This window comes from Crinia signifera, chromosome 19 (assembly GCF_055691185.1).
Source record: "Crinia signifera chromosome 19, ASM5569118v1, whole genome shotgun sequence".
In the NCBI taxonomy this organism is placed as follows: Eukaryota; Metazoa; Chordata; class Amphibia; order Anura; family Myobatrachidae; genus Crinia; species Crinia signifera.
This window is the reverse complement of record NC_139226.1, coordinates 63,876,608-63,895,769: the sequence shown is the minus strand read 5'-3', so window position 1 is coordinate 63,895,769 and position 19,162 is coordinate 63,876,608. Positions and strand designations below refer to the sequence as shown.

At 43.4% G+C, this 19,162-nt stretch overlaps 1 protein-coding gene across 1 annotated transcript in view; it reads left to right on the top strand.

Annotated features, from left to right (window-relative positions):
* MYBPC2 (myosin binding protein C2) overlaps positions 1-19,162 on the top strand; it is a 98,429-nt gene that overhangs the window by 34,943 nt on the left and 44,324 nt on the right. Inside the window, exons 11-20 of the mRNA XM_083161506.1 lie at positions 3,381-3,505; positions 3,927-4,032; positions 4,334-4,500; positions 4,593-4,758; positions 8,319-8,425; positions 9,432-9,461; positions 11,840-11,979; positions 18,430-18,589; positions 18,710-18,814; positions 18,955-19,143. Coding sequence (XP_083017632.1) covers positions 3,381-3,505; positions 3,927-4,032; positions 4,334-4,500; positions 4,593-4,758; positions 8,319-8,425; positions 9,432-9,461; positions 11,840-11,979; positions 18,430-18,589; positions 18,710-18,814; positions 18,955-19,143 — 1,295 coding nt within the window. The remainder of the gene's footprint in view (positions 1-3,380; positions 3,506-3,926; positions 4,033-4,333; positions 4,501-4,592; positions 4,759-8,318; positions 8,426-9,431; positions 9,462-11,839; positions 11,980-18,429; positions 18,590-18,709; positions 18,815-18,954; positions 19,144-19,162) is intronic.

Sequence of the window (19,162 nt, the reverse complement as noted above, 5' to 3'; positions counted from 1 at the left end):
ATCATAAAATGTGTACAAACAGAAGCAAATCCTGCCCTTTACCACATAACTGACCCTAAGAATCGCATATAAACCCAATCTAATTATGTTAATTTGGTCTAGGGGTGCCGTGAAAAAAATCTGATACTCTAGGGTGCCGTGATTCAATAAAGATTGGGAACCCCTGATTTACACATTGGGGGAAATTTTCTAAGGCAAATACGCCTAAAAAAATTTGTATTTTCATAGTAAAATACAATTTTTTTAGGCGTATTTGTATTTTTGGCATTTACTATGGCAAAAATTTGCATATTCATATTTGTATTTATGGCACATTCGTATTTGTATTTACAAATACAAATGTATACGCCATCGGAAAATATGACTAGGAATCACCATTCAAAAGAATGGTGATTCCTAATTTTCTAATAAATTTAAAAAAATGGCGTGGGGTCCCCCCACGGCCGTAACCAACACCAGGCTCAAAGAGCCGGGGCTGGTTCTAAAAAATCAGCAAACCACTGACATAGGGCGTCGCTGAATTTTTAAAACCAGTCCCAGGCTCCAGGGCCAGGGTTGGTTCCCCCCCCCCCCCCCCCCTCCAGAACTTACCTGCCCAGGCTGAAGCCTGGTGCTGTCCCCGGTACCCCTGGGCTGTGGGTACTGGGCTCATCTTTGTGTAAAAAATAGAATGATAAACCATTGTCTAATACTGTGAAACTATGAGTCCCAGCAAGCCTCCTCTGCAGGCTGGGACCTGGAGAACCACAAGTCCCAGCATGCAGTGCATTAAAGTGCCCACTGGCACTTGTAGTTCATCCAGCTGTCTCCGCTTCAGGAAGATGGGCAGGGTTAGGGGGGGGGGGGTCGGGGCAGCAAGGGAGACTGGTGGCGGGGACCCGGGGGGAGCTCCGTTGCCACAGGGAACGCGAGCGTCTCACCCCCTGGTGGGAGCTGGCAGCTGTCTGGATGAGCCAGGCTCCATCTGTATACTTATAAGTCTCCTCCAGGGTAGATCAGGTCCTCTTCGATCCATGTAGGCTCTAGGGGGACTTGACAAAAAAAATAAACCGAGTACGCGAACCAAGCCAGACTGACCAGGAGCCGCACAATGTCTTTGTTTACATCGTGCAGCTCCGCCCCCCCGAATAGCACTATTGGCTGGCTAGCACCACTAGGCACCGCAAGCCGGCCAATAGCACTATTCGGGGGTGGAGCCGCACGATGTAAACGAAGACATTGTGCAGCTCCTGCTCAGTACGGCTTGGTTCGCATACTCAGTTTATTTTTTTGCCAAGTCCACCTGGAGCCTACATGGATTGAAGAGGACCTGATCTACGCCACAGGAGACTTGTAAGTATAATTTGCTTCCACAGGTCCCCTATGGATTTCGTCGGACACCGGACGTGGACCCTTGGACACCGGAGCCGGACCCAGAGCCACAGGACACCGACCGAGACCCAGGGATAGGGACCGGGCTCAAGATAGGTAAGTATCAGTATGTGTGGGCTTTAGATGTAATAAAGTTTTATTTTTCATGTGTGTCAGTGTTTTTTTTTACTAATTCTATTACTGTGGAACTACAAGAGCCAGCGGGCCCTTTAATGCCCCATATGCTCGGACTTGTGGTTCTCCAAGTCCTAGCATGCGGGGGAGGCTTGCTGTGCTAGTTTAACAGTATTAGACAATTGTTTATCATTCTATTTTTTTACACAAAGATCAGCCGCGTACCCACAGCCCAGGGGTCCCGGGGACAGCACCAGACTTCAGCCTGGGCAGGTAAGTTCTGAAGGGGGGGGGAACCCCTTCATTGGGGGGTCCTCACTCCCCCAGGACCCCTGCACAGGTTGACTGGTCGGTAGGGCTGGAGCCCCGGCCCTGGAGCCTGGGGCTGGTTTTAAAAATTCAGCGGAGCTCTATGATTATATACAGTATATGATTTTTTAGAACCAGCCCGGGTCTTTGAGACTGGTGCTGGTTACGGCCATGGAGGGGACCCCATGCCATTTTAAATTTTTTTTTTTAACACACTGCAGCCTGCACGGATCTGACTGATCCGTGCAGACTGCCTATACTAATTCGTATTAGCGTCCGTATATACGCCTGCTAATACGAATGAATACGCCATCGGAGTTTACAAAGCAGTCGTATTTTACTGCTTTGTAAAATAAACAGGAAAAGGTAGTCTCTGATGTTCTATGCGCTAATAGCTGCCAAGTGGAAGGTGCATCCAAACAAGTGGTACCCTAAAACCACTCAAAAGAATATGTGAAACAAAGAGTTGATGGATGTGCCCTCCAACGGCGCTAATAATATAGTGAACCACCACTTCCCTTGGAGTTGGGATACGTTCCTCTTCTCCAAGATGTGTGATAGCTGGTGTATGTGGGTGTAATACCGTGCGTTCCTCGGGTAGAGTGAACGGTCCTCTTCTCCGTATGTCAAGCTCCTATGGGGTCCACATGAATAGCAAAATCCTCCAAAGTGGGTCTAAGGGAAATCCTCCACACTCTAAATATGGACCATACCAGAACGTGTGTCCCCAAAACAGAATGGATAGGTATACGTATTGTATTGCAGCTGAGAACAATAGAATAGCCATGGCTAGCCATGGACAAAGGAGCAAAGATGAAACTTGCTCCTACTGTAGTGTAAAACCTTTTATTATACAAAACATACACAAAAGAACTGGAGGTAAAATGAACAAGATGGCAGGTTACCGTAGATGGTGGAGAACCAGATGGTATCTAAGTTCTCATATGCGCATACGTACACAGTGGTAATACCCGGGATAAGACCTCTGTTTCCTCTATGCATGCGGTAAATCCAACAAAGTCCAGTGCACCTCCAGATTAGAATCCAGCAAACTCCGATTCTGGATTCTGATCTGGAGGTGCACTGGACTTTGTTGGAGTTACCGCATGCATAGAGGAAACAGAGGTCTTATCCCGGGTATTACCACTGTGTACTTATGCGCATATGAGAACTTAGATACCATCTGGTTCTCCACCATCTATGGTAACCTGCCATCTTGTTAATTTTACCTCCAGTTCTTTTGTGTATGTTTTGTATAATAAAAGGTTTTACACTATATTATATACCTATCCATTCTGTTTTGGGGACACACGTTCTGCTTTGTAAAATACCCTCTGGAACACGAATTTGCATACGGCTAAAACAGCCTTTTGCCTTCGTATTAAGAATACGAATACGAAAAATCGTATTCGTGTTCTTAGTAAATTTCCCCCATTATACTTAAAAATATAATTGGCAGCATACTATAAAATTATTTGTCCTGACATCCTACAAACTTGAATCCAATCCTGTTAGGCATGAGCGAGAATACTGTACTTTGCCTTCATAATAAATGCTGACAACATAAACCACCTTTATCATTACAGATACTTGTTTGAGAACGTTGGCCTGAAAAGGGTTTTGACCATTAACAAATGCACCCTAGCGGATGATGCCAACTATGAGTGTGTTATTGGTGATGAGAAATGTTTCACAGAACTCTTTGTCAAAGGTGAATAAAACAAATTGTATGTCGTGCATTTTTCAGGAGCAGAATATATTAGATCTCTCTTTATGCAGATATTTTACAATTATAATCCAGACTATACAAATTAAAAATGAAAAGTGTAATACTGGGTCCACACTGGAGCAATGCTGATTAGTTCCAGATTCATAACGAACCACCATCAGCACAGATCACCCATACACACTGGAATCATAATGAAGAATGAAAAGAATGCTGTTCTATCCTTTATTAACATGCATGGTGTCGCTAGCAATGTCACTAGGTTTGAGCAAACCTAGCATCATCACAAGTGATAGTGGTAGCACCCATATGGCGCATACAATGGATGTCATATCGCTCAGTGCGTATCCAGCTTTAGTTGAATAAATATGAATATACAGTAATATCTTAAAAATCTTGCCTTCAGAACCTCCTGTTACAATTGTGCGACCACTTGAAGATCAACAAGTCTTTGTGGGAGATAAAATTGAAATGGAAGTGGAAGTATCAGAAGAAGGAGCGCTAGTCATGTGGTATGTCATCCATGTTTTTACTCTCCTTCCCATGGAAACAAATAATTCTCCTTAACAGTGCTCACAGAGAGGACATACATGTGTTTACTGAAGTAACTTCCCTTAGAATGCAATCTGTAAACTCACGAGGAAGCAGTGTCATAGGCCGCTATGTTTGCAATGGAAAAATATGTATTCAGATGTAACCTATCAATGCATGATTATTGGCTGGTCTGAAAGCTATTTGCCTGTTCTTTGTGCATACAATGAGGGACCTTTAATCCACTGTAGTAATCTAGCTTGTCCTTTTCTTGTTTACAAGGATGAAAGATGGAGTGGAGCTTACCCGTGAGGAAACATTCAAATATCGATTCAAGAAAGATGGAAAAAAACACTTTTTGATCATCAATGAAAGCACTCAAGAAGATTCTGGGCGTTATCAAGTGTTGACCAATGGTGGAAAATGTGAAGCTGACCTTATAGTGGAAGGTATAAGCTAATGAGGCTTAATTATACGTCAGTGAACAATGCTTCTTAGCACTCCCTCCTATTAACACATGGCATTCTCCTACATCCTACAGAGAAACAACTAGAAGTCTTGCAGGGCATTGCTGACCTGACAGTCAAAGCTTCGGAACAGGCCGTCTTTAAATGTGAAGTTTCTGATGAGAAGGTGACTGGGAAATGGTTTAAGAATGGAGTCGAGCTGAAACCCAGTAAGCGTATCACCATGACACATAAGGGCAGGTAAGAGTCAGTTTAGTTATTAAATTACACAATTGTACACGGAACACTACAAAGGAATAGTTAGTGGCCACTTGTGTACAGATGTAGCCAACCTCATCTGCTCTGTTTGCTGGGCTGCAAGTAGTTGCAGCCTGGTGGTTGCTCAGACATTGGCCACCATCATGCATCAATGGATAGATGAGCATGGTTACATCTGTACATCACATCATGATGCTGCACAGGACAGTATTTATTGGTTTGTCCTCATACCGTGCCCTTTTGGATGCTCAAGCACAATGTACTGGCCCTGTGTGTGAGCTTCTAAAGTAATACATCTCTAAAACCAAAGCCTTAAATCTGAATTTTTATTAACATAACCAGGTTAAACAATGGCGTACACTCATCCACCATCCACTGTCATTGCGGAATGATCATTCAACCTGCATATCCCCATGCAGCCAATGTGATCTGACAATTCAGAACAAACATTTTGATAGCTATGAGCATACACTCTAATGCACATTATTTTATATGATATTGACAATATAGTAACATACACTTATGGAAAATAAGGGAAAAGTTTCCCCACCAGAGCCTCCCATAGCTTTACCTAAAGCAGCCATTCATATGTTTGAGTTATATTCCAAACTGGGCTGCATAGATGACAGCTACATACTGGTCAGTTACTATGAGCAATAGTTTTTATATTGCCCCTCACTTGTGTTTTCAATATAAAAAATTAAAAAGGATATTTGTTTATCTTGCTTATATCCACTGATCATGCCACAGCTGAAAAGTAATATATTGTAGTTTCTAAGTGGCCTATTTATTAAGTGTACTCATCATAGAGATAGACGGATTCAGTATGAAATCCCGGCGGTCGGGATCCCGGCGTTCAAAATCCCGACGCCGGAATCCCGACCGCCGAAATCACGACAAGGGGGGGACGTGGATCGCCCCCCCTTGCGGGCTCGCTGCGCTCGCCACGCAGCGGGCCCTGGTGCCTCGCTATGCTCGGCACGCTAATTTATTCTCCCTCCAGGGGTGTCGTGGACACCCACGGAGAGAGAAACTGTCAGGATTTCGGCGGTCGGGATTTCGGCGGTCGGGATTCCGGCGTCGGGATTCTGAACGCCGGGATCCCGACCGCCAGGATTTAAACTGCATCCCAAATAGACATGGGGCCGAATATAATGGCACCTGAGTTGGGTGGTCATGCAGGATGCCGGACAAGCTCTGACTTTTTTTGAAAGGGGCAATCACTTACAGGGCCTGGTTTTGCCTTGTAAGTGATTGCTGTTTATATAAATGGCCACCGGACTTGGGCGTCATTACTTCTGGCCCATGAGCTTTTTTGCCACACTTAAAATTACTTTCAGCTACATTTATCAGAAGACTATTGCCAAGTCAGCTGATTGGATTATCTGCGATGCTTGCTTGAATCAATAAGAGTTCATATATAGCAGTAGCATAAATGGAGGGGTAGCGGGTTCTGAGTAACTGGTAACCACCCTTGACAGTTCAAGTTTTCAGTTTGAGACAAAGCTGTCTCCATCTTTGATATTACTACCGCCTGCAGTCACAAGCTGCTAGTGAGCTGTGCCCATGAGGGCTCTCTGCTGTTGAATGAATGGGAAAGAAGATGCATGAAAGGGCACCCCACCTACCTAAAGCGGTGGACTGTCAGGTGTGCTTGGTGGGCTGCACTGGCAAATAGGTTTTACCATACTGTATGTAGTGCCCTTCTGCTCCATGGGAGGTTTCTGTCCTCCCTGAGCTCGCCAACGGCTGAGCGCTCAGGTGTTCAGGTGCTCAGCCGTTCGTCTATTCGCGCATCCCTGTGTTTTTTACAGGGATCCAGCAGTGCTTTCAGCAGCACTGTTCTATTCAGAAAGTCATAGGCTTTCCAACGACATATCACAATGCATGAAAACAACAGATATAGCATGGACCCTTATGACAGCACCCTTAAGGCCATCTTTTAACTTAGATGGTCCCTTAAGATGGTAAGGTAGTGTGAAACGTTTGAAGACAATTAGCTCAAGCATTCGAGAGTTATCATGGAACATTCATACACACACAAACATCATTCAGTTATACTTATGTCGATGGATCAGGTATTGTGGTGACACAACTAGTATTGCGTTATCAATGAAACTCCTTAGATTTACAAGGTGATGCGACAGCAAAGACCACCAACAAAACAATTAGGGGGGAATTTACTTAAGGCCCCCATACACTAGCCGATTTTGGTCCGATTTAGGCCAGATCAGTCGGATCTGGGCGAAATCGGACCAAAATCGGCTACTTTTGATGTCCCCTCAGATCCGATGCGCGGTCCCGTGCGCATCGGATCTGCGTCGGGTGGTCGGACCTGCTGCACGTCCGACCACCCGACTTGGGACCTTTAGCTGGCGGTGAGTGCTGACCTGGGGGCGGTGTGGTCAGCAGCAGGGCTCATCAGGGGGACGCCGGAGCGGGGAGCGTGTCCTGACGCTGTAACTAGCCGGCGGCGCCTGTGTGTGATGATCTGGCCGGGCGCTGTGATCATTCACATATATCATTCATTCAGCAGCGCTGCGGGACGGACGGGGCCGGGCAGTGGCGGGTATTATATTTTTAAAACACCTGTCAAATGACTAGCCGTTCTCTGATTGGCTGAGAGCTCTCAGCCAATGACTGACCGTTGGCTGAGAGCTCTCAGCCAATCAGAGAACGGCTAGTCATTTGACAGGTGTTTTAAAAATATAGTACCCGCCGCCACTGCCCGGCCCCGTCCGTCCCGCAGCGCTGCTGAATGAATGATATATGTGAATGATCACAGCGCCCGCCGCCCGGCCAGATCATCACACACAGGCGCTGCCGGCTAGTTACAGCGTCAGGACACGCTCCCCGCTCCGGCGTCCCCCTGATGAGCCCTGCTGCTGACCACACCGCCCCCAGGTCAGCACTCAGTACCCCCGCTGCCCGCCCCACTGCTGCCCCTGATCACCACCGGCCCCCATGCCCCTCACCGCCCGCTGCAGCTCCCCGTACATGTGATAAATCGCAAGCGATTTATCACATGTAAAATTTGGCTCATCAAGTGCCAAATTGTATTTGAGCCTCCCGGGGAGCTGCCGGGCGGCTCACAGGAGTATTGGGTCCGACTTGTCCTAAGGACAAGTCGGCCTAATGTATGGGGGCCTTAAGATGTGTGTTCTACTTCACATGTGATGTTGCTATGGGCAACCAATCAGAATCTACTTCTTATTTATTTTGCACCCTCTAGAAGATAGTAGACAGGATCTGATTGGTTGCCCATAGCAACATCACATGTGAAGTACAATACACATCTTAGTATATGTCCCCCTAATTGTTTTCCCCCTTAGGCTTTTTATCCTTTTCGAGATACACCTCTAAATGTTTGATGAAACACATGTGGATGCTGACTTCACACAAATTGTCTGTCACTCATAAAATGCTAATAAACAAAAAAAATAGACATTTGATTAATTATAGCCAAGGTTTATATAAGGGGTATTGATGGGAATTGAAATGTTTAACAGGATAAAAAACAGGTGATACATTTACCATTATAGGATCCACAAGTTAGTGATTGATGATGTCCGACCAGAAGATGAAGCTGATTACACATTTGTCCCAGATGGATTTGCTTTGACTCTTTCTGCCAAATTGAACTTCCTAGGTAATTTACATCCTAAACACATGTATATATAAACACTTTTTTATACAGTAAGGAAACGACTTAAGAGGGCATGGCCAAGGCAAACGGGCATAGCCACTCCCCTTTGGTGGTATTTTAGTACTTTCAAATAAATAGTGATTGCATACCTCCCAACTGACCCACTAATTGACGACTGTCCAGCTGTCCTTTCCGCGTGTCGCAGTGTCCTGCAAGCAGGAGGAACAGGTTTGTGGAGTCGGCGATCACTGCTGCTCTACTTGGCAGAACAGTCGGGAATTGGTAAATTCAGTGCGGGGATTGAGCCGGTGGACAGCCCAGCTGCTCAGGAAGCTCTGGGCACACCGCCAAAATGATGCAAACTGGGGTCACGGTGCTCAGCCCCGCTCTCTCTACCCAAACCCACATTTGGACAGGCTCCTTTTTTGCAGTGCAGAAAGTCCTGCTAATGGGACTTTCAAAGTTGAGAGGTATGTGAGTGGGAATACAGAGGTGTGTCCGTAGTTCCCTGACAGTGTGGGGTCCACCGATAATCATGTAACAAAGTACTTTGGGGCGTGATGGCGGAAAATAGTTGCACCCATGGAAAATGCTGGGTGTTCCCACGGCACTCTCCCAGTGATGTGGGTGCCGGGGGTGGGCAGCTGACATCATCACCCACTTCCTTCTGAATGCCCACACACATCTAAGGTTACCTCAGAGTAATCTTAGATGTGTGTGTGCCTTCCACATCATTCGATGGTCGGTGACATTCGAATGATGTGGGTGTTCTCCCACAGCCTGTGAATGAATGTTAATGTTAAACATCCATTCACAGCCTGTGCGTACGAACACGGCTTGCGAGGGGGTCGTGTGTATCAGCATTCGCAGGCTTGTGAATCAACCAGAATAAGGTCCAAAATGTAACAGAATGTACACATGCAGAAACCTCACTCTTTTTATTGTACTTACACCTTGATGTTTAGATAATAATCTCTAAAAAAATATATTTTTCTTTTCTTTTTCGCAGAGATCAAGGTTGAATATGTTCCACGTCAAGGTAAGAATCTGCAAAAACAAATTATTTTATATAGTGCTTCCGTTGGTTTGTTCTGTAAGCATGCTAAGATCATTTAACAGTGATTCACAAAAAGGGAGGAGTAACCTTAGTATTTGACTAGAGGTGCTGGTGAGGTGAATACCAAAAAAGAGATTCAGAATTTATATAGTGAATATTTTCATTGACTTACCAATTATGTGTGCACAGTAACTACCAGTTTTAGCAGTAACTTTTGTCCAAATCATTGACTTGGGCCTGTCTGTCAAACAAGAGGTAGATAATTATTAGACATGCTGTACATAGTGAAAATGTTACATCATAATGTCAGCTATAGGGGGGTATTAAGAGATGTCCGATAAGTGTATAAAATGCGATGTGTTTTATTTTTCGGTTAATTCGCAATGCAAAGTGATTTCACTTATGCGAAGTTTTCGTGTATTCAGACTTGAAAAGTGAAAAGATATTCACCCGCGAAATGTGACCAATGAGGTGAAAAGAGGGAGTTGCTCTTTCCGCATTTCCGCCCTACGCAGTCTATATAAGTATTCGCTCCTCGTGATTAGACGCCATTTGCCGAATGAATCCAAATACCAGCAGACTGCACGATGCTGTGAACTCCCTGAAGTCTCAAACAGGAGTGTCTACACAAGGGAAGAACTGCATTCTGGGTTTAAAAATGGATCACATGTCAGAACAGAGCATCATGGGAGAAAAATAATATTACTTTAAAATTAAATATATATTCAATAACATAAATTCTAGTAAAAAGAATGGGAAAAATTAAACTAATGCATTTAAAGGAACAAACGAATATAACAAATATGAACAAATAAAAAGGAGAATGGTAATGTAAAATGGTGACGCGGCAGAAAAAAAACAGAATCCCGTAAATACACCGAAAAAAGTGCGAAGACAAGTTCGTTAAAAAAGTGTGAATAAGAGAAAACATTCCAAAGTGAAAATGACACTGATATTACGAAAAAGCAAAATGCGAAAATATGAAGTTTTCGCATAAAAAAGGTCGAAAGAAATGAAACTTTCACAAAAATCGCAAACAACGATTTTGTGGAAAAATCAAAGTTTGAATACCTGATAAGAGTTCGCATTCGAAAAAATAAGAAAAAGTGAACAGATTACGCTTAACACTACCTAACGCAAAAGTCTGAATACCCCCCTAAGAATGCTGTCAATTATAGCATTGTAATATTACATTATGGCCACATTCTAGGGCTGACATTATGCTGTCGACATTTGACTGCCGACAGTGTAAGTATTGACATACTGGGGTTTATTTACTAAGATGGGAGTTCTATTGAAGATGGAATGTTGCTATTTGACAACCAATCAGATTATTCTTCATCAAGCCCCACCCCCATACAGCTAATACCTTGATTCCTGTGTCTCTGAGGAGGGGGCGGGGCTACAATGATGCAATTGGTGTCATTTTTAGCCCTGTCCCCTCCCCTGAAAAGGTCTGGAGGTTAAGGCAACCCTGACATTGGGTGGGATGTACTAAAGGGAAAATGCAGCCAAAAGCTTGGTTTCGGGTTTTGTCTACATTTCCCTTATGTACTAATGTCAGGTACCATTGCATTTCTGCTCATAGTGAGGAAACAAAGAGTGCTTGATAGGGAGAGACTATGGGAGGTAATGCAGCCGTGTTGTGCAAATAACTGTAATCTCATACAATAAAACATGCAATTCATGCATTCATTCTGCTCAGGGAGTCTATGATCCTCACATCTGCATTGAGACGGAATACTCAGTTGCTGAGAATGTTGGAATGGCTTTTGTGGGCACCTCTGTTAACGTTTAGGCAGCTGTATTGCTTGTGTTGCCTAGTCATTGTGCCACCGAAAAGAATTGTTGCTGCATCAGCACTGCAACCGCATCTCAGTCAAGACTAGTGTTTGCAAGAAGAGGATCTAACACAGAGGCATTCGGTTTACTTTAAAAAGGATATCATGTCAGAGTAATTTTACATCTGTCATGTAAAATAAAATATAAGTTTGAACTTTATACAATAATACACAATTTTAAATGTAGTTATGAATTTGTGGATAAAATACCTTTATTTAGACTGTAGATAATATTATACCAAGCTCCACTGAGAATAGGATGGCCAGATCTATATACATAAATAATGTATTTTTTTAATAAGGCATAACGTAGAAGCAGCAGTAGTAGCAGTAGTAGTAGTAGCAGTAGTAGTAGTAGTAGTAGTAGTAGTAGTAGTAGTAGCAGCAGCAGAGCCCTTTCTTTTACATTACATTAAAGTGATACAAGCACATCATTATCAGCAAAAAAAATAAACTATATAAATTTATGTCATCACGTCACCAATGGAAACTACTGGACCTTTCATCTCGTTTCTCTAGAACCACCCAAAATCCACCTTGATTGCTCTGGCGGTGAGCATGTCAACACCATTATTGTTGTGGCTGGAAACAAACTACGTTTTGATGTTCCAATCACTGGAGAACCGGCACCAGTTGTTACCTGGTTCAAAGGAGAAAAGGCAAGTAGCTAGCAATGGACAATATTTATCATATAGAAACATAGAAACATAGAATTTGATGGCAGATAAAAACCATTTGGCCCATCTAGTCTGCCCCTTTTTTATCCTTCAGGTAATCCCAATCCTTTTTATTCCTTATTTCTTTGTAAGGATATTCATATGCCTATCCCAGCATGTTTAAATTGTTCTACTGTCTTAGCCTCTAACACCTCTGATGGGAGGCTATTCCACTTATCCACTACCCTTTCTGTGAAGTATTTCTTTCTAACATTTCCCCTGAACCTACCTCCCTCCAGTTTCAGTGCATGTCCTCTTGTGCTATTACTTCTTTTCCTTTGAAGAAAACTTCCCTCCTGTACTATGTTAAAACCCTTGATATATGTGAAGATTTCTATCATGTCCCCCCTTTCCCTTCTCTGCTCCAAACTATACATGTTAAGATCTTTTAGTCTTTCCATATAAGTTTTGTGATGTAGGCCATGCACCATTTTAGTTGCACTTCTTTGTACACTCTCTAATGTATTAATATCCTTCTGAAGATATGGGGCCAAATGTAATAGGGTGAGAGTTTCCGAAAGTGAGAGATTTTGGGAGAGTTTTCCCATGTTTTTTAAGGCAGCAATCAATTACACTGCAAAACCAGATTGAATTTGCCATGTAATTGATTGCTGCTTTAAAAAACATGGGAAAACTCTCCCAAAATCTCACACTTTCTGAAACTCTCACCCTATTACATTTGGCCCATGGTCTCCAGAACTGGACACAGTATTCCAGATGAGGCCATACCAAGGACCTATAAAGTGGCATTATTACGTCTTTTTTTCTGCTACTGATTCCTATGCAACCAAGCATCTGACTAGCCTTCCTCATTGCTTTGCTACACTGCTTTCCTGCCTTTAAATCACTTGAAATAGTGACTCCTAGATCCCTTTCCTCCGCAGTAGTTTCCGTTATAGTACCCTTGATATTATATTGAGCTTTTGGGTTTTTGAGTCCCAAGTGCATAACTTTGCATTTTTTAGCATTAAACTGTAGTTGCCATGCTCTTGACCAATTCTCAAGTTTACCTAGATCATCAGTCATTTGATTTACCCCTCCTGTTGCATATCTTTGTGTCATCTGCAAAAAGGCATACTTTCCCTTCAATACCGTTTGCAATGTCACTCACAAAGATATTAAAGAGCACTGGTCCAATTACAGATCCCTGGGGTACTCCACTGGTAACATGTCCCTCCATAGAATGCACTCTATTTACTACAACTGTCTGTTTCCTATACTGCAACCAGGTTCTTATCCATTTAATTGTTTTATAATCCAATCCCACACTTTCAAGTTTATTTAGCGGCTTGACCGGTGAAATGCGCATAGGCGCGTGATGTAGGATAGCCTTAAAACATAGGAATGCAACCTAGATAAATGCCTGAAAATGTCTACTGTACTCCTTGTGTGTGCTAAATAAAGTAACTGTCCCAGACCTCACTGTCACGATAGCACCGCATTCCCAATATTAGGGGAAGCGGGCAGTGTCTACATACTGCGCGTGGCGAGCGGCAGCGGTGCATAGTGATACACAGTAACTATCTCCAATCCCTATTTGCGTGTGTCTGAGAAAACAACTGTTCCAGACCCCATTGCTACGCCAGTACCGTATACCCAATACAAGGAGAAGCGGGCAGCGTTCACATACTGCACACGGCGGTGTCGCATAGTAACACATAGTAACCATCTCCAATCTTTACTTGTATGTGTCTGAGAAAACAATTGTTTCAGACCGTATTGCTGCGCTGGTACCGCATACCCAATATTAGGGGAAGCGGACAGCGCTCACATACTGCACGCGGCGAACGGGTGCTGTGCAAAACAGTATACAGTAACAATCTACAATTCTCCCTTAATGGGGAAGATGTATTAAGCCTGGTGAAGAGATAAACTGGAGATAAAGTGGAAGGAGATAACGCACCAGCCAATCAGATCCCAACTGTCATATTTCAAACACAGCTGATTGGCTGGTGCGTTATCTCTTCCATGTTATCTCCATTTTATCTCCAGTTTATCTCTTCTCCAGGCTTAATACATCTGCCCCTATGTGTGTTATAAAACAAGTGCTTTAAACTCTACTGTCACCGCATTCCCAATACCAGGGGAAGCGGACAAGTGTTCACGTACTGCACAGGGTGAAAGGCTGCGGCGCAGAGTGACAGACAGTAACGATCTCCAGCAGCTCTCTATTACAGAGAATTACAATAGGCGATAAAACATACAAACCACACTAAGTAAATGAAAATACACACAATGAATATCTGAAAGTGATTGTATATGACAGAGCGGAACTGGACGGGGTATACTGTAATCACCGGACAGTGTGCAATGGAGCCTGTCTCTTGCAAACACAAATACCAGAGAAAGCGGCTAATGCTCTCAGACTGCACAGGACAAGACTGTGACAGCACTGAGTGACATAATATAAAGACTATCACTAGCTCACAAACATAATAAAATACAAGTGAGTGTACAGCAAACATTAAAAGTGGTTATATACTAATCACATAAGGAGAGATTGGATAGTGTGGATCAGGAGCGTACTGTAAACATCTGAAAAGGGCGATATATAAAGTGTACAGAGAAAGATTGGATGGTGTGTATCACAAGTGCACCGCAAACATCTAAAAGTGATTGTATACAAATTACATGAAGGGAGATTGGATAGTGTATACCACAAATATCTAACATTGAACAATAGAGCCTGCTGAAACACATAAAAACCAACAAAAACGCTAATAAGCTAAATAAATGGTTATCTTTATAAAAGCAGCAGCAAATGGTCATCCTTATAAATAATAGAACAACCTACTCTCCCTAATAACTACGGAGACGTTGCTGTGGGACAGTTAAGTAGCATACATTGGGGCAGATGTATCATAGCAGCGCTTATCGCGCCGCTATGATACTTCCTGCTTCGCCTCAATAGCGAGGCGAAGCAGGAAGGGACATCGACAAGATGTATTAACATCTTGTCTGCCGAAGCGGGGGAGCGTTAACTCCCCCCTTCGGCGATGTCCCTTTCTGGAGATAGCGCATCAGTTAATACTGATGCGCTATCTCCTGTCCCCCGGCCGGCCGCACTGGGCATGCGCGAGATCTCGCAAAAACCGCGAGTTCTCCAGCGCAGCCCAAGCCAGACGCAGGGCTAGCGTTGTCCCCATAGTGGGGGATAGGACAACGCTAGCCCTGAGCTGGCGAAGCGGCCGGGGCGAATTAACGCCTTGAAGGCTGTTAATACATCGCCCCGGCCGTTAATCCCTGGGGGGGATTGCAGGGACAGCCCCGCCGAGCGTAACTCGGCGGGCTGTCACTAGCGCATGTTAGGTGCGCTAGTAATACATTAGCAAAATCGTAATCCCCCCCCCCAGTTAACCAGCGTTAAGTGCATTTTTGCACTTAACGCTGGTTAATACATCTGCCCCATTGATAGCTACAGTAACTGCGAAACTATAAGAAGTAGCAAATTATGTGCTAGGTGACCCAGAACAATAAATATTGCTGAAACACTATTAAATAGGAGGGCAATATGCAGGCTCTAATCCCCAAATCAGTATAATTACCGTACTAGAATAAAGAAGCTGTGATACACTAAAAGACAGCAATAAAAGGACAGACAGTGTAAGGTGAGGACAATAAAAAGATAGCTCACATCAGACCAAAAGTGAAACATAACTGTATCTAATTATCCTCAACAAGGTTGCCTTGAAGATAAAAGGGCAACATTGTAGCAGGATACTGCTTACACCAGTGGTTCCCAAACTGTGCGCCTAGGCTCCCTGGGGTGCCTCGGGTTGGTCATCCAGGACCAATTCAAATTATTTATGATCAATTATTTCTGGATAAAACCAGTGCTGGTGGCTGTCAATCATAAAATGTGTACAATCAGAACCAAATCCTGCTCTTTACCACATAACTGAACCTAAGAAGCACATATAAACACAATCTACTTAGTTTGACATATAATTTTTGGGGCCGAGGGGTAAATTCTGATACTCTAGGGTGCCGTGATTAGAAAAAGATTGGGAACCCCTGGCTTACACAATAGTACCAAGCAATTTGCTGGGAATAGGAAATATAGCAGGAACAGACAGTTAATACACTAAGGTCAGAGATAAAACAAATAAGCATATTTAAAGCAGCATCCTCGCCTCAAAGTGACAAGGAGAGTTGACACAAGGAGTCAGGGGGACACAGACACAGAAGAGCATCCACATCCCCCTTTATTTTAACCACTTTTCTAAACTTTTTTGCACTTCTATACTATTGTTCTAATAAGATGGTGTAATCAGTACACTTCTTTTTTAATTATCGTGTATAATAAAAGTTACATTTTAAACGTTCAAGTATCAGTTGGATGCCTAATAATGTTATCTGCAGTGTGCACCCATTGTTTCTCCATTGTTTCTCCACTATCCCTTCCCTTTTTTTGTATACCTACAGTATGTATCAGAGAAGGGTAGCACCACCTCTCTTACTTGAATAGACTAACAAACCAATATCCTAAAGGAATTGAGTATTGAATATTTAAGAGATAGCAGATACAACACAAAAAGGCCAACAATAGGACCATTTCAGTGCGGAATAAATCCATTTCCCCTTTATTGAAGTTTATTTAGCAGTCTGCGATGTGGGACAGTGTCAAATGCCTTACTAAAGTCTAGATATGCCACATCTACATCTACAGGTTCATCTATTATTTTGGTCACGGAGTCAAAAATGGTGGATCAGGTAAAAAATGGGTACACCCTCAAACAAGTTATACTTGATAATAAGGGTGAAAAAACACAGGTGCCATTAATTAAACAAGCAAAAAATATTTTGAATTATGCACATAAGATATTGGAGTATAGTGAAATATATCCTACCGCATACGGCCCCCGGGCCTGAGATTCCCCACCCCTGCCCTATCGGCTGCTGAGCAGCAGTTAATAAAAGCTGTGCGCATTTTTATTATTGCCAGGGGGCTGGGGGCATGGTTAGAGGCTCACAGAGTCTCTCGGTCATGCCCCCAAAATGGGTGTGGCCTCACGGGACAGCCGCAAGTATAGGCCATGCCCCCTTTAATTAGGCCACGCCCCCTAAAATTTCGCCATGCCGTAGGCGCTCTTCTCAGTGTCCACCATCTGTCTGCAAGTTGGGAGATATGGGGGGGGGGGTCACAGAGATGATCATCAGAAGCGGCAGTGGGAGCAGGAGAACCAGTGAGTGTATACTCACTGCCTCCTTCTGCCGGCTTCTTACACTGCTCCCGCACCCCGGCTCTCTCGCAACCACTGCCACTTCCAATGATCCTGCTGCCGCAGTTCTTCACTGCGTTTTCAGCTGCACTGCTCTCCTGAGTCTGACCTGGCTGCTCCCGACCCTGATCTGCTGCAGGGCTGGCCAGATCTGTTGGACTGTGTTTGTATAATGCATGTAACTCCTCCCAGCGTTTTACACACACACACACACACACACACTGATTGACAGATCTGGCTAAATATATAGGATATATATATATATATTTGCAAAAAAGATAGAGAGAAATGCACCAATGAGCCAAATATAAACAGTGTCAACAGGAAGGACTTCCCCCTGATGAAGTCCTTCCTGTTGATGAAACGCGTTGGGCGTGGCTAACTTGGTCCGACGTGGAGACGTCCTTTTGTCCACCGGTGTATCCTGCACTTGCAGTTGTGTCCAGAGAGCGGTGAGCGTTGAGTCCGTGGTCCCTGGTCGGTGGCTGAGCGGGTTCCTTTCCTGCATATTCCGCAGATCATCTTGTGCTGAGATCGGATGTTACATGTGGCTGGCAAGCATATGATTTTAAACCCCTATGTATGTGAGCATAAAAACAAGTAAAAAGTGTTGTTTATATTTGGCTCATTGGTGCGTTTTTCTCTATCTTTTTTGCAAGTACCTATCCTTGGATCTTTGGTAGGATCCGTTGAAAGAAACTGCACACATGGTGGATATCATTGTGGACTACATTGCCTTATACTAAAGGACTTGTGCGCTGGGTATCTTTTTTCTGATATATATATATATATATATATATCACTCCAGACGGCGGCACTCGACAAAATAACGGAATGTCCAAGCAGGTAAGTAGATCAACGTTTCGAACCTTTTACTTAGCTCTTCATCAGGATATCTATCCTGTTGAAGAACTAAGTAAAAGGTTCGAAACGTTGATCTACTTACCTGCTTGGACATTCCGTTATTTTGTCGAGTGCCGCCATCTGGAGTGATGTATGTACCCTGAGGGGGAGTGGAAGGCACCGCGTCCATATTGCTCAGGTTAAGGTGTGCTGCTCTAGACTTGGACTGTATATATATATATATATATATATATATATATATATATATATGTATATATATATATATATAATTTAATATTATATCAGTGTACTGTTTACCTTTTAACAGGAATTCATGGATTCAGAAGGACGGGTGCATGTTGAACTTAGAACTGAGTTAAGCAGCTTTGTAATTGAAGGAGCGGAGAGGTCCGATGAAGGTTCTTACAATATAATAGTGACAAATCCTGTTGGAGAGGACAAGGCTACTCTGATCATCAAAGTTGTAGGTAAATTGAACATTATTGAATTTCGTTATCTCAATCATTTGTTTAATGATGTATATTGGACAATATACTGGTAGCCTTCTCCAGATGTAATCCATTTTTATATATTTTTACCTTTTTAAGATGTCCCCGACCCCCCAGAGAATGTCCGTATCACCAGTGTTGGGGAGGACTGGGCTAGCGTTATTTGGGAGCCCCCCGCATATGATGGCGGAAAGGAGGTAACAGGTGAGCTACATGTACTTGATGGTGTTATATTCACTGATGAAATGAGTCCCCTTATTACACAAATTTAAATGTTTAAATAAATATATTACTGTTCAGAACCAATAAGCTGATGATTTTTATTTGCTTGGGGTATTTTTTAGGATACCTCATAGAAAGGAAAAAGAAAGGCAGTCAGAGATGGATGAAGATGAACTTTGAGCTCTACACAGACCTGACATACCAGTCAGTAAAGATGATTGAAGGGATCCTGTATGAAATTCGAGTCTTTGCTGTCAATGCCATCGGTATATCACAACAGGCTAATACTTCCAAGCCATTCATGCCCATCGGTGAGTGCCAGCTGCTGAG